This window comes from Podarcis gaigeae (assembly GCF_964106915.1).
Source record: "Podarcis gaigeae genome assembly, chromosome: 16".
Lineage (NCBI taxonomy): Eukaryota > Metazoa > Chordata > Lepidosauria > Squamata > Lacertidae > Podarcis > Podarcis gaigeae.
The window spans coordinates 8,832,149-8,858,088 of NC_139693.1; the positions used below are offsets into that span (position 1 = coordinate 8,832,149).

At 48.5% G+C, this 25,940-nt stretch overlaps 1 protein-coding gene across 3 annotated transcripts; it reads left to right on the forward strand.

Annotated features, from left to right (window-relative positions):
- AQP10 (aquaporin 10) lies at positions 1–25,019 on the forward strand. Of its 3 annotated transcripts, none has more exons than XM_083716010.1 (6): positions 1–323; positions 8,835–8,961; positions 13,742–13,879; positions 14,727–14,845; positions 15,977–16,194; positions 18,155–19,729. In XM_083716010.1, the coding sequence occupies exons 1-6, from the start codon at positions 219–221 to the stop codon at positions 18,429–18,431; spliced, it is 984 nt and encodes a 327-aa protein (XP_083572136.1). In that variant the 5' UTR covers positions 1–218; the 3' UTR covers positions 18,432–19,729. The 3 variants fall into 3 exon arrangements, 2 of the variants coding, with proteins under 2 accessions (XP_083572136.1, XP_083572135.1); XR_014558644.1 differs by lacking the exon at positions 1–323 and adding an exon at positions 24,817–25,019 and having other exon boundaries at positions 8,561–8,961; positions 18,155–19,428; XM_083716009.1 differs by lacking the exon at positions 1–323 and having other exon boundaries at positions 8,561–8,961.
- Positions 25,020–25,940: the final 921 nt, after the last annotated feature.

Below are 25,940 nucleotides of genomic sequence, written 5' to 3' on the forward strand. Positions count from 1 at the left end.
AACTCTGGGGAGAGGCTGGAGCCGGAGGGATCCATGCCCTTTTTTCTCGCCTGCACGCTGCCGTTCTCCCTTCTTACATAACTTCCCCGGGCATTTAAGCAACCAGTTCCGAGAATAATTAGTTATTATCACCGGTAGCCCGAGAGCAGCTCCCATGCAGCGACGCACACATCTGTATTTCTGATCTGCCTTCGGTAAGCTTTCTCTCCCGGCTGGCGATGATTTACACCCGCTTCTTAGCCAAAACGCAAGCCTGCCTCCGTCTCCGTAGCCTCCTCCTCCGCCAGTGCCTCGCAGAGCTCCTGGGAGTCTTTATGTTGATCGTAAGTTGCAAATATTTGCTGGTTTTGTGGCAGGGGAAACAGTAGATGGCAAAGCAGCTGTAGCTCAGGCGTAGGACATCTGTCTTGCATTCAGAAGGCCCCAGGTTCAGTCCAGTCAGGGCTGGGGAGAGGACCCCAACCCTCAATTAAGCCCCGGAGAGCCACTGCCAGTCAGTGTCAACAATGCTAAGCTAGAAGAAGAAGTCTGAGCTATGCTTACCAGATTTGTTTTCAAGGAATCTAGGAGGTACTTTTTAAAAATTTCATGCTTTATTATTTTAGGAAATGGGTTGCCCAGAGTTCTTGACCTTTTTAGGGGGGAACCCCAAAGTTGTCAGGCATGCACCTGGATAAAAGGCAGGCAGATAAGCCCATCTAAGGTAAAGGTAAAGGGACCCCTAACCATTAGGTCCAGTCGTGGCTGACTCTGGGGTTGCGGCACTCATCTCGCTTTATTGGCCGAGGGAGCCGGCGTACAGCTTCCGGGTCATGTGCCCAGCATGACTAAGCCGCTTCTGGCGAACCAGAGCAGCGCACGGAAATGCCGTTTACCTTCCCGCTGGAGCGGTACCTATTTATCTACTTGCACTTTGAGGTGCTTTCGAACTGCTAGGTTGGCGGGAGCAGGGACCGAGCAACGGGAGCTCACCCCATTGCGGAGATTTGAACTGCCGACCTTCTGATCGGCAAGTCCTAGGCCCATCTACAAACACACAAATGTCCCCTAAAAAAGAGGTTTGAGGGGGGAGAAATAGATTGAGTAAAGGCACTCGCTGGTCTTGGGAAAACACGCATTAAAACACACACACAAGGCTCCTTCTCTCTCTCTCTGTCTCGAAATGCAGAACAGCTCTTTTCTACGCTTCTCCTCCTCTTCTTCACTGCCTCAGCGCCTCGCTCGCTGCCCCCCAACTCGGGTGCGCAGAGCCCACAGCAGAAGAGCGCCATGGGCTCTGCTGTGGGCGGCTCTGTGCGATTTCGGGGCGAGCGTTGCTCAAGGAAGCGAGCCAAAAGGAAGCTCTCTGGCTCCCGCCTTGGTTTAAATAGCCCCCCCCCCCCAGCCAGCGGATTGGCTGGCTGGGACTTTGACGTGGCCGGGACTTCCGGTGCTGCTCGCTGCCATGGCACCCACCATGTTGCCTCACCAAGAAGTCCCCAGGCATAAATCTGGGGACATTAATTAAAATCCGGGGATAGATTTTGTCCGGGGACAGATTTGTGAATCCGGGGATGTCTGGTAACCCTAGTCTGAGCTGGTACATGATCCCTATGTTGCAGAGAAGGGCTGGCGCTTGCTTAGTGGTAGAACACCTGCTTTTTCCAGTTTCAAACCCTGAAAACCCTGGAGAGCTGCTGCCTGCCAGTGTAGACCGTACTGATCTAGATGGGCCCAATTGTCTCACTTGGAAGAAGGTGGCTTGCTGTGTTCCTGTTTAAGTTTGACTTCTGTGTAGAGCTATGAGGGCTGGAACCATAGAATTGAAGAATTCGAAGGGACCCAGAGAGTCGTTCCTGCAATACAGGAATCTCAGTTAGGTCATACTTGACAGATGGCCATCTGACCTCTGTTTAAAAACCTCCAAGGAAGGAGAGCCCACTGCCACCTTTAAAGGAAGTCCGCTCCACGGTTGAACAGCTCTTACTGTCAGAAAGTTCCTCCTGGTGTCTGTGGCGATCACACACAGGGCCCCCGGACATTTGACGGTCTGTTGACCCTGTGCCGCCACTGCGATTGCTTTTTCCGCTGCCACCACCCCGTATCTCACGGGGACACACGGAGTCCAGTCAGTTGTTAACATAAACAAATAATCAAGTTTCTTTTTAAATGCAGGAACAAGCTTATGGTTATGGTTAATTTTTCTTGGCAGTTTCTTATTCTTAGTTCCTAACAACTCCAAACTGATTATTCCAACTAACTATCTGACTCCATCTAACAATTCCTCTCACTCTCTCACAATGCAGCTCTACCAACCCAGACCTAAATCTCCCTCTTCCTTCTTCAACACCCAAACCTCAACACTCAACTCAACTCCCAAACCTCACAATCTCATTTCTTGTAACTTGAAGCCATTGGTTTAGGTCCAAAGAGGAGAAAACAGGCTGGCTCCATCTTCCATGGATATCGAAAGATGGCTATCATATCTCTTCTCAGTCTCTACCAGGCTAAACATATCCAACTCCCTCAACCGTTCCTCATAAGGCCCTTGATCATCTTGGTTGCCCTCCTCTGCAAACCTTCCAGCTTCTCAATCTCCTTCTCAAATTGTGGCTCCCACAATTGGACTCAGGACTCCAGGTCTGACCAAGGCAGAATAGAGTGGGACTATTACTTCCCTTGATCTAGACACTCGACTTCTGTTGATGCAGCCTAGAATAGCATTAGCTTTTTTTGCTGCTGCATCACACTGTTGACTCATGTTCAGCTTGTGGTCAACTAAAACACCTAGATCCTTTTCACTTGTACCTGCCTGTGGACTGTCTCACCAGAGTGGTGCATGCTCTAGTTATCTCCCGCTTGGACTACTCCAATACCCTCTACGTGGGGCTACCTTTGAAGGTGACCCTGAAGCTACAACTAATCCAGAATGCGGCAGCTAGACTGGTGACTGGGACTGGCCGCCGGGACCACATAACACCGGTCTTGAAAGATCTGCATCGGCTCCCAGTACGTTTCCGAGCACAATTCAAAGTGTTGGTGCTGACCTTTAAAGCCCTAAATGGCCTCGGTCCAGTATACCTGAAGGAGCATCTCCACCTCCATTGTTCTGCCTGGACACTGAGGTCCAGCACTGAGGGCCTTCTGCCAGTTCCCTCCCTGCGAGAAGCCAAGTTACAGGGAACCAGGCAGAGGGCCTTCTCGGTAGTGGCACCCACCCTGTGGAACACTCTCCCATCAGATGTCAAGGAAATAAGCAGCTATCTTATCTTTAAAAGACATCTGAAGGCAGCCCTGTTTAGGGAAGTTTTTAATATTTAATGCTTTATTGTTTATTGTTTTTAACACTCGAATGGGAGCCGCCCAGAGTGGCTGGGGAAAGTCAGCCAGATGTGCGGGGTATAAATAATAAATTATTATGATTATTATTATTACTACTACTACTACTACTGGCAAGCCAGGTGTCCGCCATCTTATATTTGTGCAGCTGGTTCTTCCTGCCTAAGTGCAGAATCTGAACATTTGTCCCTATTGAAATTCATTTAATAATAATAATAATAATAATAATAATAATAATAATAATAATAATAATAATTTATTTGTACCCCGCCCATCTGGCTGGGTTTCCCCAGCCACTCTGGGCGGCTTCCAACAAAGATGAAAGATACACTAAAATGTCACATATTAAAAACTTCCCTGAACAGGGCTACCTTCAGATGTCTTCTGAATGTCAGGTAGATGTTTTATCTCTTTGACATCTGCTGGGAGGGCTATTCACAGGGCAGGTGCCACTACCGAGAAGGCCCTCTGCCTGGTTCCCTGTAACTTGGCCTCTCGCAGTGAGGGAACCGCCTGAAGGCCCTCGGAGCTGGACCTCAGTGTCCGGGCAGAACGATGGGGGAGGAGACGCTCCTTCAGATATACTGAAGGATATATATATATCCAGTATATATAGTATATTGGATATACTATATTTTATTAGCTTGAGACCAGTTCTCCAATCTATCAAGGCCACATCGAAACCCGATTCTGTCTTCAGTGACATTGGCTACCCCTCCCAGTTTGGTACCATCTGCTTAGTTGATGAGCATCCCCTCAGTGCCTTCATCCAAGATGTTTATAAAGACATCAGACAAAGGGCCCAGGACAGACCCCTGTGGCATGCCGCCATTGTCACTTTTCCCCAGGATGATGGAGAACCATTCGTGAGCAGTCTTTGGGTTCTGTCAGTCAACCAGCTACAAATCCATCTTGCAGTTATCTCGTCCAGTTCACATTTTACCAGCTTCTCTGCAAAAATATTATGGGGGACTTTGTCAAAAGCCTAACTGAAATCAAGGTACACTTAGGTCCACAGTATTTCTATGATCCACGAAACCTGTAATTATCAATAACAGAAACGAGATTCATGTGTCGTGACTTGTTTTTGAGAAACCCATGCTCCCGGCATCCTTTCCCGATTGCTCACCAACCAATTATCTGTTTAATTATCCGTTCTGGGATCTTCCCTGGTATCGGTGTCAAGATGACTAGTCAGTGCCGGCATGTCAGCTCCCTATCGCATCTTCCCATCTTTCCTACCTGAAACCTGACCTCCTAGAGCTCAGGCGCATGTTGGCCTGTGCTGGGAGTGTAAATGATTTAAATACAGGAGTCCACCATGACAACACACACACAACCAGCTCCCGAAACAGAATCCAAAACCGCAGCCCAGCGGATTCTCTGACTTCCTCCCTGCTAATCCATCACCAAATAAAAAGAAAACTTGTTATCACCCAGGAAACAATAGGAGTTCATCAGTTTAATTAAGTATTAATTAGGAAGATTAAGGTGCTTTTTTATGTACGTAAATTTGCTTTTTCTTCTTTCTTTTTTTCTGTATTTTCTTCTTTTCTTGTTTATTAATTTTTTCTTTAATTTTCTTTTTGTAGTATGAGATTGTAAATTCTATGTATAAGTGTGCAATTTAAATTAATAAAGATTATTAAAAAAGGAGTTCATCGGTTGCCCTGGGTGATATTAATGCTCTTGCTGCCGCACGCCACTGCAGCTTGGCTGTTTGCAACATCTGGATCTGAGTTCTGTCTCTGAAGACATGCTTTTAGGAATGGGGTTCTTGTCTGGCTACCTGTCATTCTTTGATGTCTTGCTGTTAATGCTGGACCTGCCTTCATGGGCAATGGGCGCTTAATTGCATTGCACCTGACCCTGGAGCGGGCGAGCCAGAGGGGCAAAGTTCAGGGTCCAAAAGGCTTGTTTTCCACCTCTTCTGGAATGCAAAAAATAGTTATGGAGTTCAGGTTCCCTTGCTTGGAAGGTGCTTCAGGGAGATAACCTGGGCTCTCCTCTCCTCATCTGAAATAGTAGTAGTAGTAGTAGTAGTAGTAGTAGTAGTAATAATTAATAGGCTCATCGCTAAGCCTCTCCACCCCATGCTCTTTACTCAGAAATAAGCCCCCCCCCCTGATTTTGCTGGTGTGTAACAATGCGGGTGGCGCTGTGGTCTAAACCACAGAGCCTAGGACTTGCCGATCAGAAGGTTGGCGGTTCAAATCCCTGCGACGGGGTGAGCTCCCATTGCTCGGTCCCTGCTCCTGCCAACCTAGCAGTTCGAAAGCACATCAAAGTTCAAGTAGATAAATAGGTACCGCTCCGGCAGGAAGGTAAATGACGTTTCCGTGCGCTGCTCTGGTTTGCCAGAAGCAGCTTTGTTATGCTGGCCACATGACCCGGAAGCTGTCTGTGGACAAACGCCGGCTCCATCAGCCTGAAAGCCAGATGAGCGCTGCAACCCCAGAGTCGTCCAGTGTGAGAGCCAGTGTGGTGTAGTGGTTAAGAGCGGTAGACTCGTAATCTGGGGAACCGGGTTCGAGTCTCCGCTCCTCCACATGCAGCTGCTGGGTGACCTTGGGCCAGTCACACTTCTGTGAAGTCTCTCAGCCCCACTCACCCCACAGAGTGTTTGTTGCGGGGGAGGAAGGGAAAGGAGAATGTTAGCCGCTTTGAGACCCCTTTAAAAAAGGGAGTGAAAGGCGGGATATCAAATCCAAACTCTTCTTCTTCTTCTTCGTCCGCAGCTGGGCTTAATGGTTAGGGGTTCCTTCACCTTCACCTTCACCTTCCTTGTCAGCGACTGCACTCCTCAGATTCATTTTTTTTGCATGGCTTCTCCTAATAGGTGCATTTTTAAAGCTTTAATTTTGGAGCGGTGGTTTGTCTGGGATTTTGAAAGATACCAGTTCCTATACCGTTTCGGAGCATTCTGATTGGATCAATTTGACTTGAAATACCAAATCCTGCCCCATCCCTGCACCACGACCGATGTTCCGATGGGTTGGCGGTGACAGTTGGAGGATGGGTAGCAGTCAGTGGATTGAGGTTGAATCCTGAGAAGGCAGAAGTACGAGACAGGGAGCAGGCAGGTGGGCGGCGGGAGGGACTCCCTAGTCCTGATGAAACAACGATTTGACATTTGGAAGACAAGATTTTAATGGTTGATGTTTTAGTGTGCTTTGTTGGGAGCAGCCCGGTCAGATGGGTGGCATATAAATAATAAAATTAATATCATTTATTACGGGCTCCGTAGGGTGCAACTTCCAACGCTCCTCTCTCTAGGCACATTTTTAGCACTTTGCCAGCTGGCAACCAAAATCCAGGACCCCATAGCCCAGTGGTGGCGAACCTATGGTATCCGTGCCAGAGAGGGCACTCAGAGCTCTCTCTGTGGGCACGTCTACCGTCGCCCCAGCAGGGCCGTAGCTTCCATGCCGGGGGTGGCACTAAGGCCTGGCGAGCGAGCGAGAGGCTGAGCAGACTTTTGATGTGCCAGGGCCTCTTGCCAGTCTGTTTTTTCTACTTGGGAGTAAGCCGCCTTGAGTTCAGCAGAGCTTAATTCCCAGGTCAGTAAGCAACCTAAGAAGATACTGACTATCTGAAGAAGTGTGCATGCACACGAAAGCTCATACCAAGAACTGACTTAGTTGATCTTTAAGGTGCTACTGGAAGGAATTTTTTTGGTTTCAACCTAAGAAGGGTTTTACATGTTCGCTAGACTTTCTTGCGGAAGCCAACAAGAGAAATTCATTCCATGGAGGCTGCAATCAAACAGCAGCCAGAGAAATGGCAAAATAATAATAATAATAATAATAATAATAATAATAATAATAAAGGAAGGGACCCCTGACCATTAGGTCCAGTCGTGACCGACTCTGGGGTTGTGGTGTTCATCTTGCTTTATTGGCCGAGGGAGCCGGCGTACAGCTTCTGGGTCATGTGGCCAGCATGACTAAGCTGCTTCTGGTGAACCAGAGCAGCGCATGGAAACGCCATTTACCTTCCTGCTGGAGCCGTACCTATTTATCAACTTGCACTTTGATGTACTTTCGAACTGCTAGGTGGGAAGGAGCAGGGACCGAGCAACGGGAGCTCACCTTCTGGAAAAAATGTATTTCCAAGGTTTGATGGCTCATTAACACCACTTTGATTTGGAGTAATACCTGTGCTTTTCGCGACACAGGGGGACGCATACCCCTAAACATTTTGCGAATTTAATGGGAGAAGAAATTCACTGTCGTTATTTTCCCCAATTTGAACTGTATTTATTCCCCCCCCCCCCAGTGGTAATTTTATTGAGCCAAAACAAGAGTACCCCTCAACATTTTTTTTAATAAAGAAACCACAGAGTTATGCCATAAAATTATATACCGATGGGAAGATAATTTAATGAAGAACGTAATGCAATAGCTTTTATGAAGGATTATTTATTACAACAGCAGTCATGAAGAAGAAACGTGAAACACACGGGGGGGGGGGGAATGAGATATACAGGTTAGTGTACCGTGTTGAAGGAAAATGTAATGAAAATGGTATATAGATGGTACATGACGCCAGTTAAATTAGCTAAAATGTATAAAACATGTAACAAGTGTTGGAAATGTAAAGAAAAAGAAGGAACTTTCTATCATATGTGGTGGGAATGCAAAAAGCTGAAAGGCTTCTGGGAAATGATATATAAGGAATTGAAAAAGATGTTGAGATATGCATTTGTTAGAAAACCAGAAGCCTTCTTACTAGGACTGGTAGGTAATGAAATTAATAGAAAAGATTGTAAACTTTTCCAATACGCTGTAACAGCTGCAAGAATACTTCTGGCGCAAAGATGGAAGCAGGAAGAAATTCCAACTGTGGAAGAATAGAGAATGAAACTGACTGAATATGTGGAACCGGATAAATTGACTGGGAAGATTCGATATCAGAAAGACCAAAAGTTTATCAAGGACTGGGGGGAATTTACATATTATCTGAAAGGCATATGTGATGCACAGACAACGCTTTTTGGTTTTGAAGAGTCTCTGTGAAAAATTTAGAAATATTGTAAAAAAGAAAGTAGGAGAAAGGAAGAGGAATGCTTAAAGGCAATAATAAGTTCAGAAATGCGTTAACAATAGAAATTTTAATTAAAGATTTGCAGAGAAACTGAGGGAAGTCAAAAACTGATGAATGTGAGAGTTAATATGAGTTGATTGTATAAAAATGTTTGGAAAATGAATAAAAGATTGTTATACAGGTTAAATTGATATACAGGTTAAATTGCCATGTTGCCACTTGGCGATAAATAAGTGGGTTTGGGGCTGCACTTTGGGCACCCGATCTCTAAATGTTTCGCCATTGCTGCCATAGCCCATCGCTTCCACCCCATGACCATCAGAAAATGGGAGATGATTAGCGCCAGGACAAACAGGGTTCCCATCACTACCCAGAAGGGACAACGTGGGCATGATGCAGGAGTGCTGACCCAGGGCAAAGATTCTCCCAAAGGTCTTTTCCCACATTTTCTCTCTCTCTCTCTTTCCCAGGTTATTACTCTGAGCGCATCTGCGCAGGCCACCACCAGCGAAGGGACGAAGGGTGGCTATTTCAGTTCAGCCCTGGCAAGTGGAATTGCGGTGATGGTTGCCATCCACGTTTCGGGAGGAGTTTCCGGTGAGAAAGGGGAGGTTCTCTAGTGCACGAGCCCCAGGGATGGGGCAGGCACTTCGTCCAGGCCTCGCTCAAAATTTGGGGCAATTGTGGGGGAGAGCTGCAGCGTTTATCTCCTTATAAAAAGGTAAAGGGACCCCTGACCATTAGGTCCAGTCGTGGCCAACTCTGGGGTTGCGGTGCTCATCTCGCTTTATTGGACGAGGGAGCCAGCGTACAGCTTCCGGGTCATGTGGCCAGCATGACTAAGCCGCTTCTGGCAAACCAGAGCAGCGCACGGAAACGCCATTTACCTTCCCGCCAGAGCGGTACCTATTTATCTACAGTGGTACCTCAGGTTACATACGCTTCAGGTTACAGACTCCGCTAACCCAGAAATAGTGCTTCAGGTTAAGAACTTTGCTTCAGGATGAGAACAGAAATTGTGCTCCGGCGGTGCGGCGGCAGCAGAAGGCCCCATTAGCTAAAGTGGTGCTTCAGGTTAAGAACAGTTTCAGGTTAAGTACAGACCTCCGGAATGAATTAAGTACTTAACCCAAGGTACCACTGTACTTGCACTTTGATGTGCTTTTGAACTGCTAGGTTGGTAGGAGCAGGGACCGAGCAACAGGAGCTCACCCCGTCGCGGGGATTCAAACCGCCGACCTTCTGATTGGCAAGTCCTAGGCTCTGTGGTTTAACCCACAGAGCCACCCGCATCCCTACTATCTCCTTATAAATCCTTTTTAAAAAAGCAGCAGCAGCAAATTTTATAGTTTCTTTTGTTTTTCAAAGGCAAGGGCACAAGTTAAGCCTGGTGAAATCTGAGCAGTGCTGGATTTATGTATAAGCTAAACAAGCTATAGCTTAGGGCCCCACTCTCTTGGGGGCCCCCAAAAAAATTAAAGGGAAAAACAACTGGATGTACATTTCCAAAATATAGGATAGAAAAAGAAATAAAATAAAACCTACATACAGCAACAGTGGACAATGGCTTTAGATACCTAGGAGGTCCATAAAATACCATATAGCATATTTTCAGCACAAAAAACAGCGACAATTTGTTGTTGACAAAGGACAGCTGGACATATAAAGGACCCATTGCTTTCAGTAGATTAGGGCCTCATCAAACCTAGAATCTGAGGTGCAGAATACATTGTTGAACTCAGGCTACAGCTTCCTGATCATAGCGGCTTTCTATCTGTTTTGTTTTTGAATATGCAAGTTGCTAGTTCTTAGTGTTGGAACAAAATTTAGGCTTGAAACTGCGTGGGTTAAAAAGATCACAAGTGGAAAACCTACTTTGGTGGCATTTTCTGAAACTGTAGCCAAGACATGACCATCCTTCTCTGCCTGTCTCTGAATTTTGTATATGAATTTTGTATATAATTTTGCCTGACAGAGACATCTTTTTCAATATGGATAAATATTTTTATTCAAAGGTTTTCAAAATATGCAAGCATCCTCCAACACTTCTCCAATGAAAATAGGGATGTCCTATTTCCGTAATGATAATTTTACTATTTATACACATCCTACTGGTTTGCCCCAGCCACTCTGGGCAGCTTCCGACATGTTTTAAAACATAATAAAACATTAAACATAAAAAACTTCCCTATACAGGATTGCCTTCAGACGACTCGGGGGTCAGATAACTCCATACCCTCCAACATTTCTCCAGTGAAAATAGGGACATCCTAAGGAAAAGTGGGACATTCCAGGATCAAATCAAAATGGCTTCTCTAAATCAGGGACATCCCTGGAAAATAGGGACATTTGGAGGGTGTGTCCATAGTAACAAACAATAAGCAGATTCACAACGCAGCTGTTGCAATAATGAACAATGGAAAGTCAAGCGTATCAACTTTAAAGAGTCCCTACTGAAAGTACCATGGGCTGATGGAGGCCTTATAGTTCGGCTAGATTTATTCACGTAAGAAATTAAAGCAACACTGTATATTGTCAAAGTCATCTTCTTCTTTTTATCTTTTGGAGCCTTTCATATTAACAGAGACATCTTTGCAGAGCCACCTTCCCTAACGTGCTATTATATGCAGTTTTATGCACATTTTACCCATGTGTATACGGGACGCGGGTGGCGCTGTGGGTTAAACCACAGAGCCTAGGACTTGCCAATCAGAAGGTCGGCGGTTCGAATCCCCGCAACGGGGTGAGCTCCCGTTGCTCGGTCCCTGCTTCTGCCAACCTAGCAGTTCGAAAGCACGTCAAAGTGCAAGTAGATAAATAGGTACCACTCCGGCGGGAAGGTAAACGGCATTTCCATGCGCTGCTCTGGTTCGCCAGAAGAGGCTTAGTCCTGCTGGCCACATGACCCGGAAGCTGTACGCCGCCTCCCTCGGCCAGTAAAGCGAGATGAGTGTCGCAACCCCAGAGTTGGCCACGACTTGACCTAATGGTCTGGGGTCCCTTTACCGTTACCTTACCCCTGTGTATGTGTTTTTGTACACACGGCTTGGCTGCATTGCAAAATGTGGGAAGCACAAACTTCAGAGGATGGCTGCGTCCCAGTTTTGTGCATTGTTTCAGAAAATGCACATGAAGTTGTTTAAGACCCGCATCAGATTTCTTCTCTGTCACTTATGGGGATGTATGCTGGGGTTTGCGCCGCTCCTGCTTCCCCGGTCCTTCCTCTGAAAAGACCCCACTTTCCAGACCTGGGGAAGCCACGTGGAGGTGCTCGCCAAAGATTTATTCTCCGGAGATTGCCTTCTGTTGACTGCAAGCTCCTTATCGCCTCTGGTCCCTGTTATCTCTGCCAACCTTAGCTCCCGGAGCTATGACTCAGCCACCTTATGACCAGCTACCAGCAGTTATTATTAACCCCAATAGCTCAATGGAGCCTCCATGGCCAGTGGCAGTGTACCTGCTGAGGCTCTGGGGCAGGGAACAAACACTTGGGTTTCAAAGGGCTGTTTCCATCAAGTCCTGGTAGGGACTTGCAATTGGTTCAGGGAGTGCCCCTGCCTGCCAGCTCCCTCCTCTTCCTTAGTCTCAGTTTTGCCCCTTGTAGAACTCAGAAGGGAGGAGGAGGATGGGGCAAATCTAGAATTAGCTGGCCCTGCCTGTCATTGGCTCTGGCGCCACCTGCTGTTAGGCTCCCCGCCTTCCACCCTATCAGTCTCCAATGGGCACTAGCTTTTGACATGCTTAGCTCTCTCTGCCTGGGGCTGATTTGCACCAGTACTCAGAAGAAGAGGTGAGTGTAGCATTATCTATACCATGGGTAGGCAAACTAAGGCCCGGGGCCCAGATCCAGGCAATCACCTTCTAAATCCGGCCCATGGACAGTCCGGGAATCAGCGTGTTTTTACATGAGTAGAATGTGTCCTTTTATTTAAAATGCATCTCTGGGTTCTTTGTGTGGCATTGGAATTTGTTCATTTCTCCCCCCAAAAATATAGTCCGGCCCCCCACAAGGTGTGAGGGACAGTGGACTGGCCTTTTTCTGAAAAAGTTTGCTGACCTCTGATCTATACCGACCAGTATCGTCTCTCCAGGGTTTTCAGGCTGGGACCTGGAGATAATTTTTTGTTTGGTTGTTTGTTTGAATCAAGTTTTCAGTCCATATTGTTTGCAAATGCAGACTTCTCAATACATAAGCTACGCCTGGTGAAATCTGAGGCACGGAGCGCTGCTTTTCATACAGACTCCACCTTCCTGATCCTAACGGTTTGCTTCCTACCTTATTTGCTTGCTCTTAAACAGGCATAGGCAAACTTGGCCCGCCAGATGTTTTGGGACTACAACTCCCATCATCCCTGACCACTGGTCCTGTTAGCTAGGGGTCATGGGAGTTGTAGTCCCAAAACATCTGGAGGGCTGAGTTTGCCAATGACTGCTCTTAAACATGCAAGCTTTTAGTCCTTACTGCCATATTGGAAGCTACTAACATGATTTTGACCAAACTGCGGGAGGCAGTGGAAGACAAGAGTGCCTGGCGTGCTCTGGTCCATGGGGTCACGAAGAGTCGGACACGACTAAACAACTAAACAACAACAAGCTGTAACGAAATATAGGCCTGAAATGATGAGTGAACTCTCACAAGCGGAGAGGTGTTTACCCCTCACAGAGCTACAATTCACAGCGCCCTGAACAAACTGTGGTTCCCAGGATTATTTAGGGGGAATAAAAAGGTAAAAGATAAAGGGACCCCTGACCATTAGGTCCAGTCGTGGCCGACTCTGGGGTTGCAGTGCTCATCTCACTTTATTGGCCGAGGGAGCTGGCGTACAGCTTCCAGGTCATGTGGCCAGCATGACTAAGCCGCTTCTGGCGAACCAGAGCAGCACACAGAAACGCCGTTTCCCTTCCCGCCAGAGCAGTACCTATTTATCTACTTGCACTTTGAGGTGCTTTTGAACTGCTAGGTTGGCAGGAGCAGGGACTGAGCAACGGGACTTCGAACCACCGACCTTCTGATCGGCAAGCCCTAGACTCTGTGGTTTAACCCACAGCGCCACCCACGTCCCTTTAGGGGGAATAATTTGCTTTAAATATACAGTATGGTGGGTATGTGCAGCCTAAGTTCGTAGTCCTCATTGCTGCAAAGGGCATGTGCAAAGCCTAGTGCAATTTCAGAAGCGAGAGAACATACGGAACAGGATTTCAAACATGGGGGTCGGTAGGGCATGAGACTCTTGACCTCAGGGTTGTGCGTTTGAGCCCCACGTTGGGCTAAAAAGATTCTTGCATCGCAGGGGGGGTGGACTAGATGTCCCACATGGACCCTACCAACTCTATGATTCTACAATTCTATGATTCTCTCTCTCTCTCTGTCTTACAGGAGGGCACTTAAATCCAGCCTTTACGCTCACCATGTGTCTGCTTGGCCAGTGCCCCTGGTGGAAACTGCCCATCTTCTCTGTCATTCAGACTATGGGAGCCTTTTTGGGCGCAGGCACCGTCTACATGCTTTATTACGGTAACATTATCTCCCAGAGTTTTCACAATGGGGAAAATAAGAGGTGTGTTTCTTGCCAAACTTCACAAGCTCGGCATATTACACATTCCCCTGCCTTGCCGCATCTGTATTCATTGACTCTGCCCAGCTCATCTTCTGCTGATGTAAAAGCCAATCTTTGGGTTAAAGATATACCAGATATACTAGAAAAGCCATAATCGCGCTGGGAAGTTTGCTATTGACGCCCGAAAGCATTCCTTGGCAGCCGTAGGGTATGAAATGGCAAGCAGTGAGGCTCACTGCATATTTATTCATTTACTTAAAACGCTTCTGCCATAGGAGCATGGGGGCCAGATCCGGCCCAATCGCCTTCTAAATCTGGCCTGCAGGCAGTCCGGGAATCAGCATGTTTTTACATGAGTAGAATGTGTCCTTTTATTTAAAATGCATCTCTGGGTTATTTGTAGGGCATAGGAATTTGTTCATATCCCCCCCCCAATATAGTCCGGCCCCCCACAAGGTCTGAGGGACAGTGGACCGGCCCCCTGCTGAAAAAGTTTGCCGACCCCTGCGTAAGAACGATGACACGTAGGGGGAAAAAAGCCCTGCCTGCAGGCTTTCAATCTAACGAGACACAGCACAAAAGGAAAAAGGGATGAGGAGGGGAGAGGATGAACAAAACTGCAGTGGAATCAGATGCCGAAGTTACATGGTAGTCCTTATAATGACCAGCTGGGAATGTAAACTGGGCAGGAATCACATGGAGGTGGTTTCTCAGCTGAACTGACGGAGCAGGACTGCTGCTCTCCTTTTCGTCTTTCCTTCCTATAAAGCTAAGCCTCACAGCTCCTGGCTTTTCTCTCCACAGATGCCATCCACAGCTACAGCAACGGGACTCTTGCAGTCACCGGACCCCGTGAAACCGCCTCCATCTTTGCCACCTATCCAGCTCCCTACCTGTCGCTTGGCAACGGCTTCTTCGACCAGGTAGGGCCAGCCGTCCGTAGAACTCCCAGTGCTGCCCGGAGATGGAGGCATGTTTTGCTCGGGGCGATGTCTCCCATATGTCCAATTGCTCTGCCGCTACTCCATTCATTTGCCGTGGCTCAGTGGTTAGAGCACCAGAAGGTTGCATGCAGAAGGTAACAGGTTCAATCCTGGCACCTCCAGGTGTGAAGTAATAATAATAATACAGTGGTACCTAGGGTTACAGACGCTTCAGGTTACAGACACTTTCTTACCCCTTTCTAAAAAAGATTGACAGTCGTACCTCAGGTTACAGACGCTTCAGGTTACAGACTCCACTAACCCAGAAATAGTACCTCGGGTTAAGAACTTTGCTTCAGGATGAGAACAGAAATCGCACGGCGGTGGCGGGAGGCCCCATTAGCTAAAGTGGTACCTCAGGTTAAGAGCAATTTCAGCTTAAGAATGGACTTCCGGAATGAATTAAGTTCTTAACCTGAGGTACCACTGTTATTATTATTATTATTATTATTATTATTATTATTATTATTTTATTTATTTATTTATTTATTTATTTATTTATACCCCGCCCATCTGGCTTGGTTTCCCCAGCCACTCTGGGCAGCTTCCGGCAAAATATTAAAATACAATAATGCATCAAATATTAAAAGTTTCCCTAAACAGGGCCACCTTCAGATGTATTATAAAAGTCAGATAGTTGTTTAGAAGAAGAAGAAGAGTTTGGATTTGATATCCCGCCTTTCACTCCCCTTCAGGAGTCTCAAAGCGGCTAACATTCTCCTTTCCCTTCCTGCCCCACAACAAACACTCTGTGAGGTGAGTGGGGCTGAGAGACTTCAGAGAAGTGTGACTGGCCCAAGGTCACCCAGCAGCTGCATGTGGAGGAGCGGAGACTCGAACCCGGTTCCCCAGATTACAAGACTACCACTCTTAACCACTGCACCACACTGGCTCTTTGACATTTGGTGGGAGGGCGTTCCACAGGGCGGGGGCCACTACCGAGAAGGCCCTTCTCAGGCTGGTGCTGAGTCTCCGTTGCCGGGATAAATGAATAGCTGGTCTCTGGTGGTTTCCGATGTCCTGTGCTTTGGCTGATGTCCTGTCCTCCTTCCACCCACTTCCCCTCATCAGGTCCTGGGCACCGGGGTGCTGATATTGAGCATCCTGGCCATTATCGACTCCCGCAACAGGCGCGTCCCACATGGACTGGAGCCCATCGCGGTGGGCTTGCTGGTCACTGCTCTCGGCCTGGCAATGGGAGCCAACTGTATGTGCGCCATCAACCCAGCCCGGGACCTGGGCCCACGACTCTTCACCTACCTGGCCGGATGGGGGCCTCAGGTGTTCAGGTGAGTGTGCGATGGGCGAGGAGGCGGCGCCCAGTTGCATGTGTGTGTGTGTGTGTCAGGGACTGGGGAATGGTGGAGACCTTCTCCCCAGCTTGACCTTTCCAGAGAAGAAGGCGATAGTTCAGAATTGCTACAGGGGGTTGAGGAAGGTATGATAGCCATGTTCAAATATATAAAAGGATGTCACATAGAGGAGGGAGAAAGGTTGTTTTCTGCTGCTCCAGAGAAGCGGACACGGAGCAATGGATCCAAACTACAAGAGAGAAGATTCCACCTAAACATTAGGAAGAACTTCCTGACAGTAAGAGCTGTTTGACAGTGGAATTTGCTGCCAAGGAGTGTGGTGGAGTCTCCTTCTTTGGAGGTCTTTAAGCAGAGGCTTGACAACCATATGTCAGGAGTGCTCTGATGGTGTTTCCTGCTTGGCAGGGGGTTGGACTCGATGGCCCTTGTGGTCTCTTCCAACTCTATGATTCTATGATTCTAAGGTGACAGCTCAGAGGCAGATGAGGGGGGAAAGCTGGGAAATAATGGAAGAGGAGGAAGAAGAAGAAGCAACAGAGGGGCGACAGCTGACGGACACAGTGTCTTTAGAAAGCATTCTAGACCCACTGTCATGGTCTGGTTCACGGGCGATCGGTCCCGCCAGGGAACGTCAGGATCGGGGGCAAGATGGTGGGGTGGGAGCAGGAACGGAAGTCCAGACACCAGGAGTCAGGAAGCCGAGGGTCCGAGGGTCAGGAAGCAAGGAGTTACAAGTCAGGGGTCCGAGGATCAAGAAGTGAGGAGTCATGGAGCCAAACGTAGCAAAGCAGGGAGCGTGTTGCTGTGGCAAAGAGTCGAAGGGAAATGCTGACCCTATATCCCTTCCCGGCTCTTGCCACCAGGTGCTGTGAGTTACCAATTGACCTCACCTGTGCGGCTGTGCCTTGCCTCTTCAGAACAAACTTAGGAAGGCCCCTGTCCTGCAGAATCCTATTGGTCACAGGGCCTAACTCCTGCACACACACCTGAAACTAACCTTCTCCTAGAACCTGGCGAGCCTTGAAAGTAGGGGAGCGAAGAGCTCAAAGGCAGAGGGCACCTTTCAGCACCTGTAGTGGTGATGCGTGATGGGAGAGAGGGAGGGGGTGGAGACTCACTCGGGGCAATACCATTATTCCAAGAGGCTGCCTTTCCAAGTCCCTCTCTGTGAATATTGAATAAGAAGCAGTTGGTAGGGACTCTTCCCTGTCTTGATCCTCAGCCACCTGACAACATACAAGGTCTCTTTGTGCTGATGAGCAGGGCAGGTAAAGGTAAAGGGACCCCTGACCATTAGGTCCAGTCGTGGCCGACTGTGGGGTTGCGGCGCTCATCTCGCTTTATTGGCAGAGGGAGCCGGCGTACAGCTTCCAGGTCATGTGGCCAGCATGACTAAGCCACTTCTGGCGAACCAGAGCAGCTCACGGAAACGCCGTTTACCTTCCCGCCGGAGTGGTACCTATTTATCTACTTGCACTTGACGTGCTTTCGAACTGCTAGGTTGGCAGGAGCAGGGACCGAGCAACGGGAGCTCACCCCGTCGCGGGGATTCGAACCGCCGACCTTCTGATTGGCAAGTCCTAGGCTCTGTGGTTTAACCCACAGTGCCACCTACGTCCCTGAGCAGGGTAGGGCAATGGTTGATTTGGAGGGTCCACAGCCATGCCCCCTGTAGGGAGGTTTCCATAGAAAGCCACTGCTGGGATAGCTCAGTCGGTAGAGCTTTAGGCTCTGAATCTCAGGGTTGTGGGTTCGAGACCCACCTTGGGCAAAAGAATAAAAAAATAAATCCTGCATTGCAGGGGGTTGGACTGACCCGCAGAGTCCCTTCCAACTCTGCAATTCTATGATTCTGTGACACACTCACCTCCTTTTCAAATTGCCTCCACATGGCTCCATCTCTGCCACCAGTCCCAATTCTGCTTTATCTTTCCAGTGCTGGAAACTATTGGTGCTGGGTTCCAGTCGTGGCTCCGATGGTGGGGGCCACCATTGGGACGGCTCTGTATGAGCTCGGGGTGGAGTTTCACCACCTGCCGTCCCAGGACGAGGAAGAGACCTTGACCACCAAGAAGCATCACCCAGGGACGGAAAAGGATACGGGGATCTCGATTTATGCCGTGAATAAATACTCAGAGGATTGGACAGGCGGGAGCGCAGGCAACCCCCCGGACGGGGGCCATAGCAAATCGGAAACTTCAAGTTCCTTTTAAAATGGGACATGCGCCGGAAGAGGCGAGAGACTTAATCCTTTCGTTTTTATATATTGGATGGAGTTGTTGCTGTTGGTTTTATGACTGATGTAGGTCTCTGGGCGTGTGAATTCCACACAAAAGAGTGATGTTTTGGAATGACAAAGGACCGCTTTCCCCCATACCAGACATCCCCGTTTCCCGGGGATAGTCGCCGGATTTACAAATCAGTCCCTATACAAAATCCACTGAATCCCCGGATTCATTGAAAAAAAAAATCTGGTAACCTTACCATAGATGAACTTTATCGCTTGCTAAAATCATCACCTGAGGTTGTGCGCAGAATGACTCCCACCTTTGGGGATTATACAATGGCAGCAACCAGAGACGGGGCCTTTTTTGTGGTGGCACCACTGCGGAATGACCACTCTTGAAGTATCTGCTCAGTGCCGACTCTTTTTATTGTATTGGGGGAGGAAGGCTCTATCCTACAGGGCAGGGGCTGTCGTGGTTTCATCCTAAAGAATTCTGGGACCTGTAGTTCTATTCCCTTCCCAGAGCAACATTTGACAGAGTGGTTCAGCAATTCATCCATCTTTGCAGTGAACTCTGGGAATTGTAGCTCCATGAGGGGAGTCTCCGAACAACGCTCAGCAACCAGAGCAAACTACAGCTCCCAAAGTTATTTGGAGGGAAGCCATGACTGTTTTAAGCGGTATCGTAGCGCTTTAAATGTGTTTTGTGAATATGGCCTTCATACACAGCGTTACCGTTGCGGAACACGACAGGAAGGAGGATGGGGATGAAACTAGAATGAGTTGACTTAGCCACTCATTGCCTCTGGCGCCACCTGCTGTCAGGCTCCCTGCCTTCCGCCCCACTAGCCCCAATGAGCACCAGCCACCATTGGCTGGGGATGGCTGCCAATCACCATAGACCAAGAGGAAGTTGCTGCCTTCCTCCTATTCCCATCAGCCGTAGCCAATAGGGCCAATGGTCAGGGATGATGGGAGTTGTAGTCCAGTAGCATCCGGAGGTACGCAGGTTCCCCCCCATTCCTGAGGCTAGACAATAGTGAGTTACATGGAGCAATGGTTTGCCTTGGCACAATGCAACTTACTTGACCTAATGCTGCTATGATGACTTGTGTTCTGTGTGTGTGTGTGTGTGTGTGTGTGTGTGTGTGTGTGTGTTCTGTTAATTTTATTCGATGTTTTCTTGCTGCTGTTCTGATGGATGAATTGTTTAAATGCTTTTTATCGATCGCTGTATTGTAACGAGATGAAAGGATGAAATAAAATGAAAAATGGTTTCTAAAATACGTAGGGCGCTGGGAAAAGCCCTCTAACACAGAGGTGTGAAACTTGGCCCCACCCTGTACATCGTTCCCTGATCACTGGATCCCCAGCCCTGCTTTTTACCTCTGTGGGTACATTTAATATGTGATCCCTGGTTGGTTGGGACAGGATTGTTCTAGGACAGCAGAAGAATCTGTTCCTGAGCTCCAAATCCCATCATCCCTGACCATTGGGCCACACTGCCTGGGGCTGATAGGAGTCCAACAGCTCCTGGACGGCCACAAGTTTCCCATCTCTGCTGTGACACAAAAGGCGTCTTAATTCTCTCCACCCCCGTCAGGTTTTGGCTCTCTCAGGCTCCGCCCTCTGTATATGCTCAGAGGTGCTCTGTGGTTGTTAAACTGCATCTTTTAGAACCACATCCCAAAAGGGATTCCATGGCTTAATCTGGGTGCAAGGTGGAGACCAGGCTACATCATGGAGTGTGTCAGGTGGCAGAGACTGAGAGCCTTGCCATGGGAGGGTGCAGAAAAGTACAGTGGTGCCCCGCAAGTCGAACGCCTCGCAAGACGGAAAACCCGCTAGACGAAGGCGTTTTGGAGGCGCTTCGCAAAACGAATTTCCCTATGGGCTTGCTTCGCAAGACGAAATGTCTTGCGAGTTCCTGCATGTTTCCTCCCCTTTCCCCCCCTTTTCCTAAGCCGCTAAGCCGCTTATCAGCTGATCCATTGATAAGCCGCTTATCAGCTGATCCGCTAAAAGCCGCTAAACCGCTAATAGCGCTAATTCGCTAAGCTGTCAATGGGCTGCTTCGCAAGACGAAAAAACCGCTATACGAAGAGCCTCACGGAACGGATTTTGTCTTGCAAGGCACCACTGTACCAACCTTTCTTCCAGATATGAATGGATGCGCTCCACAGCTAGGTTGAAAAACTAAATTACTGCAGCACTGGGCACCGCCTTGAGAACCTGTCATTCTACTTAACGACATAAGACATCAAGGGTTCCCCACCAAAGTCACACCCCAGCGAGGCGACCGGTTGAGGAATGGCAAATAGCAGCTCCAACCCATGAGGGAGGCTTAGACACACAGACAGTGGCTGACCTGAGGTCACCCAGGGTGCTTCATGGCTGAGTGGGAGGATTCGAACCCTGGTCTCTCCTAGTTCTGAATCCACTGGGCCACATTTGCTGTCATTTGTATGTGTGTGAGTGTGTTTTTGTGTGTGTGAATGAAACCCAATTATCTTCCTATACATATAGGAATGCAAGGCTGTCGTCGCACAGAGTCACAACCCCAGATTTGCAAGAAGTCAGGGAGGGCAGGGTGAAGAGAAAGAGGAGGCAGCAGAGGGATGGATAAAGCAGAAGTGGAAGGGCACAGAGGGGCTGGGAGGACACTGGAGTATGGTTACCAGATGTCCCCGTTTCCCGGGACAGCCCCCGGATTTACATATCTGTCCCCGGACAAAATCCGTCCCCGGAATGTCCCTGGATTTCATTTAATGTGGAATCCACCCAGAGTGGCTGGGGAAACCCAGACAGATGGGCGGGGTACAAATAATAAATTATTATTATTATTATTATTATTATTATCATCATCATCATCATCATCATCATCATCATCATCATCTAGATCAAGGGAAGTAATAGTGCCACTGTATTCTGCTCTGGTCAGACCTCACCTGGAGTACTGTGTCCAGTTCTGGGCACCACAGTTCAAGGAGGACACTGAGAAACTGGAACGTGTCCAGAGGAGGGCAACCAAAATGGTCAAAGGCCTGGAAACGATGCCTTATGAGGAACGGCTAAGGGAGCTGGGCATGTTTAGCCTGGAGAAGAGGAGGTTAAGGGGTGATATGATAGCCATGTTCAAATATATAAAAGGATGTCACATAGAGGAGGGAGAAAGGTTGTTTTCTGCTGCTCCAGAGAAGCGGACACGGAGCAATGGATCCAAACTACAAGAAAGAAGATTCCACCTAAACATTAGGAAGAACTTCCTGACAGTAAGAGCTGTTCGACAGTGGAATTTGCTGCCAAGGAGTGTGGTGGAGTCTCCTTCTTTGGAGGTCTTTAAGCAGAGGTTTGACAACCATATGTCAGGAGTGCTCTGATGGTGTTTCCTGCTTGGCAGGGGGTTGGACTCAACGGCCCTTGTGGTCTCTTTGAACTCTATGATTCTATGATTATTATTATTAATGTCCCCGGATTTATATTATTAGTGTTGTAGATTTGTTAGTAGGGAATGAATGTTGCATGATTGGTTCAATGGCACAAGACACATCATATGGTGACTTCCGGCGAGGCAAAATGGCGGGCACCATAGCAGCGAGCAGCTCCTGAAGGCAGCCAGAGCCAACTGCGCTACCAGGCTGGCTCCGGGCTCCTGAGACTGCCGCTGCCACCACCACTGCCGAGAGGGAACCGGGGATGCCCGGCGCATCAACTGGGGGAACCATTGACAGCCCCCTCCCGGCGACCCAAATCGAGCTGGGAGCAAGAGCGCCCGGCCACCCGGCCAACTGCCCAGTGGCGCTCCAGAGCTAGGAAAACCCCGGAGCCAACGCAGGGAGGAGGAGGAGAGAAGGAAGAGAGAGAAAGAGGAAGGAGAAAAAAGAGGGGAGCCCCGACTTTGCTGCACCGCTGCCGCCACTCAGGAAAGGTAGGGGAGCACCGGGAGAACAAGGACACATGGCTGAGCCCAGGCCCGACCTGAGCCTACTCCACGGCGGCTAGTGCTCCAAGAGAGCAGGCTGGGGCCCAGAGGAAGGCCATGCAACAGAGGTGTGATAGGAATTTTGAGGTCTTAGGTACAGTGGTGCCTCGCAAGACGAAATTAATCCGTTCCGCGAGTCTCTTCGTCTAACGGTTTTTTCGTCTTGCGAAGCAAGCCCATTGACGGCTTAGCGGATTAGCGCTATTAGCGGCTTTTAGCGGCTTAGCAGATAAGCAGATAAGCAGATAAGCGGCTTAGAAAAAGCGGGGGGGGAGGAAAACCCCCCTGCAGGAACTTGCAAGACATTTTCGTCTTGCGAAGCAAGCCCATAGGAAATTCGTTTTGCGAAGCACCTCCAAAACGGAAAACCCTTTCGTCTAGCGGGTTTTCCGTCTTGCGAGGCATTCGTCTTGCGGGGCACCACTGTATACAGTAATGTTCATAAGCGTACCAACCAAGCACGTACATAGATCAGCACAGGAAGACCAACCTGGAACCATTTTGATTCCCAAACTGAGCAAAGGTTTTCTCTGCAAGGTCAAAGTGGGAAACCTCGCCATTGTCTCTTTCCTCACAAATCCTGTCTTAAGGGCACATTTAAGATATGAACAGGGTGTGAGCCTGTGACCTGGCCCAGGAATTAAGTATTTATCATTACAATAGACTGGCCAGGCTCCCCAGGCAATCCAATGAAGTAAACTGCCAGACAGGAGATAAACAATGGCAGGAGAAAAACAACATTCAAATTTCTGTTTTAGACCGCCTTTTCTGTGATGTAGGTGTGATGTATCTGGGGGGTGGTCTTAGGTTACACCCCTTCTGTGATGCATGTATGATGTTTCTGGGGGTGGTCTTGATCTACAGGGTGGCAATTTCAAAAGTCTTTATAAGGCCTTGCACGCCATTGTTCTGGGTTCCTCCTCCTCTCCTGTGGGTGAGGGGAGCACCTTGTTGCAACAGATCAGTAAAGATCAAGCTTACAAGCTGCTTTGCTTTTCAATATTCTCTAGTTGGCCTCTGTTATTTTCTCCTACCAATAGGGAACCTATGTAAGGACTCTATATGGGCTCTTGGATACCCCATAAGGGAAAAGGGCAATTTTTGTTTGCAGCAGAGGAGACCACAGAAAATAAGATATTACTTATTATTTTTTAAAAAATAATTTTTTTAAAATAGTATTTTTGTCTCTTTTAAAAAACAAAAATGTCCCCAGATTCTTTGAAAAAAATCTGGGAACCTTACACTGGCGGGGGGTGGCGAGGTGTAAGGAGAGAGAGTGGAGACCTGGAAAGGCGGGTGGTGGGTTGCTGGGGGTGCGATGAGCAACACGAACAGGGGTAGCAGCCCCCAAGGTGTGTTCTGTGTGTGGCTGGCAATGTTAACTTGGCACGGTGGAGCGTGCAGAGATGCAGGCTAGTGTGAGGCCAGGCTTGAAGTGTCTCTGTTTTTGCCCTCTTTCTTCCTGCTGGAAGAATCAGCTTATGCAGCCCCTCCTGGGAGCCAGGTAAGCGAAAAGAGGTTGTGGGAGGAGAAGACCCATTTAGCAGAGTGTACAGAAAGGGAACGTTCCAGGGTGGAAACCCAAGAAGCTTCGTTGCAAGATTCTGCCGACAGCATGTCATTTCTTCGTTTAAAACGCCTTTCGTCAATCGATATGCTCACCCTGCCGGAAGGCATAATGAGCGACAGCGTGTTAAAATTTGCAACCTTCCCAAATGAAAATAATAATAAGACGAAGGAAACGAAACAAACCTTGCGTTTGCAAACCACAAATGAAAAGCAGCCAGGATTTTTTTTGGGCGACGGAAGGACACTTTTTAAAAACCCCAGAAAGGGTAGCTGAGTTTTACTCCAAGTAGACCCTGCTGCAGTTGACAGGTCTCAGTTAGTCATGCTCCTCAGCTCTCAGTGGCTCAAAGAGGTTGTTGCTCCAAAGGAAACGGTTTTGGTTTTTTCCCTGAGAGTCTTGGCTCGTTCCCAAAAGGACTGCCCACCAGGCAGGCGGTGTTTTGCATTTCTGCCACTAGGGGCTGCCCTCGGATGGGCTTGTGAGCACATGCCAGTCAGTGGGCCCAGGAATGTTGGTTGGCAACTCTGGGCAAGGCCTGGCATGCCCTGGCAGTTCCTGAGGTCTAGGGCTGGGCCAGTGCCAAAGGGATCCTCCGAGGCACCCCAAACGGATCTCTGCCTCGCGAGCAGCATTGACCCACTGGCTGAACTTGCTGGTGGGTATTTACGAAGATCATGGCCACTGGTCCCATCACCTCCTGGCAAATAGAAGGGGAAGAAATGGAGGCAGTGAGAGATTTTACTTTCTTGGGCTCCATGATCACTGCAGATGGTGACAGCACCCACGAAATTAAAAGACGCCTGCTCCTTGGGAGAAAAGCAATGACAAACCTAGACAGCATCTTAAAAAGCAGAGACATCACCTTGCCAACAAAGGTCTGTATAGTTAAAGCCATGGTTTTCCCAGTAGTGATGTATGGAAGTGAGAGCTGGACCATCAAGAAGGCTGATCGCTGAAGAATTGATGCTTTTGAATTATGGTGCTGGAGGAGACTCTTGAGAGTCCCATGGACTGCAAGAAGATCAAACCTCTCCATTTTTAATTAAATCCGTCCTGAGTGCTCACTGGAAGGGCAGATCCTGAAGCTGAGGCTCCAATACTGTGACCACCTCATGAGAAGAGAAGACTCCCTGCAAAAGACCCTGATGTTGGGAAAGATGGAGGGCACAAGGAGAAGTGGACGACAGAGGGCGAGATGGTTGGACAGTGTTCTCGAAGCTACCAGCATGAGTTTGACCAAACTGCGGGAGGCGGTGGAAGACCGGAGTGCCTGGCGTCCAGGGGGTCATGAAGAGTCAGACACAACTAAACTACTAAACAACAACATTTACGATGTGTGTGATGGAACCGTATGCGGCCCTTGGCGGAAATCCTGCCAGCCAAAGGCATGGGAAGAGTGGCAAGGCGGCGGCAGCTCCTTCAGAGTTCGGCTGATGAACAGGACGTAGTAGAAACCAGCTGCTTCCTTGGAAAAGGGGCACTTTTCATCAGATTCAGAGCTCTCTGGAGTTTCAGAGCCGTGGGGCTGGCACTGAGAAGTCCCTGCTCTCCTTGGCAGGTTTAGCAGCCCCAGGTGAGGGGATGTGCAGCAGGGCCTCACTAGGATGTTGTAAACCAAAATCTGCCCTTTTCCCCCTTATGGGGTATCCAAGAGCCTATATAAAACCCTTACATAGGTTCCCTATTGGTAGGAGAGAATAACAGAGGCCAATCAGAGAATATTGAGAAGCAAAACAGCTAGTAAGCCTGATCTTTATTGATCTGTTTCAACAGGGTGCTCTCCTCACATGCAGGAAAGGAGGAGGACCTCAAACAATGGTGTGCAAGCCATTATATAGACTTTTGAAATTGCCACCTTGTAGATCAAGACCACTCCCACATACATCATACATACATCACAGAAAGTGTGATCTACAAGAGAAATCTGAGTGCTTTGTTTACCT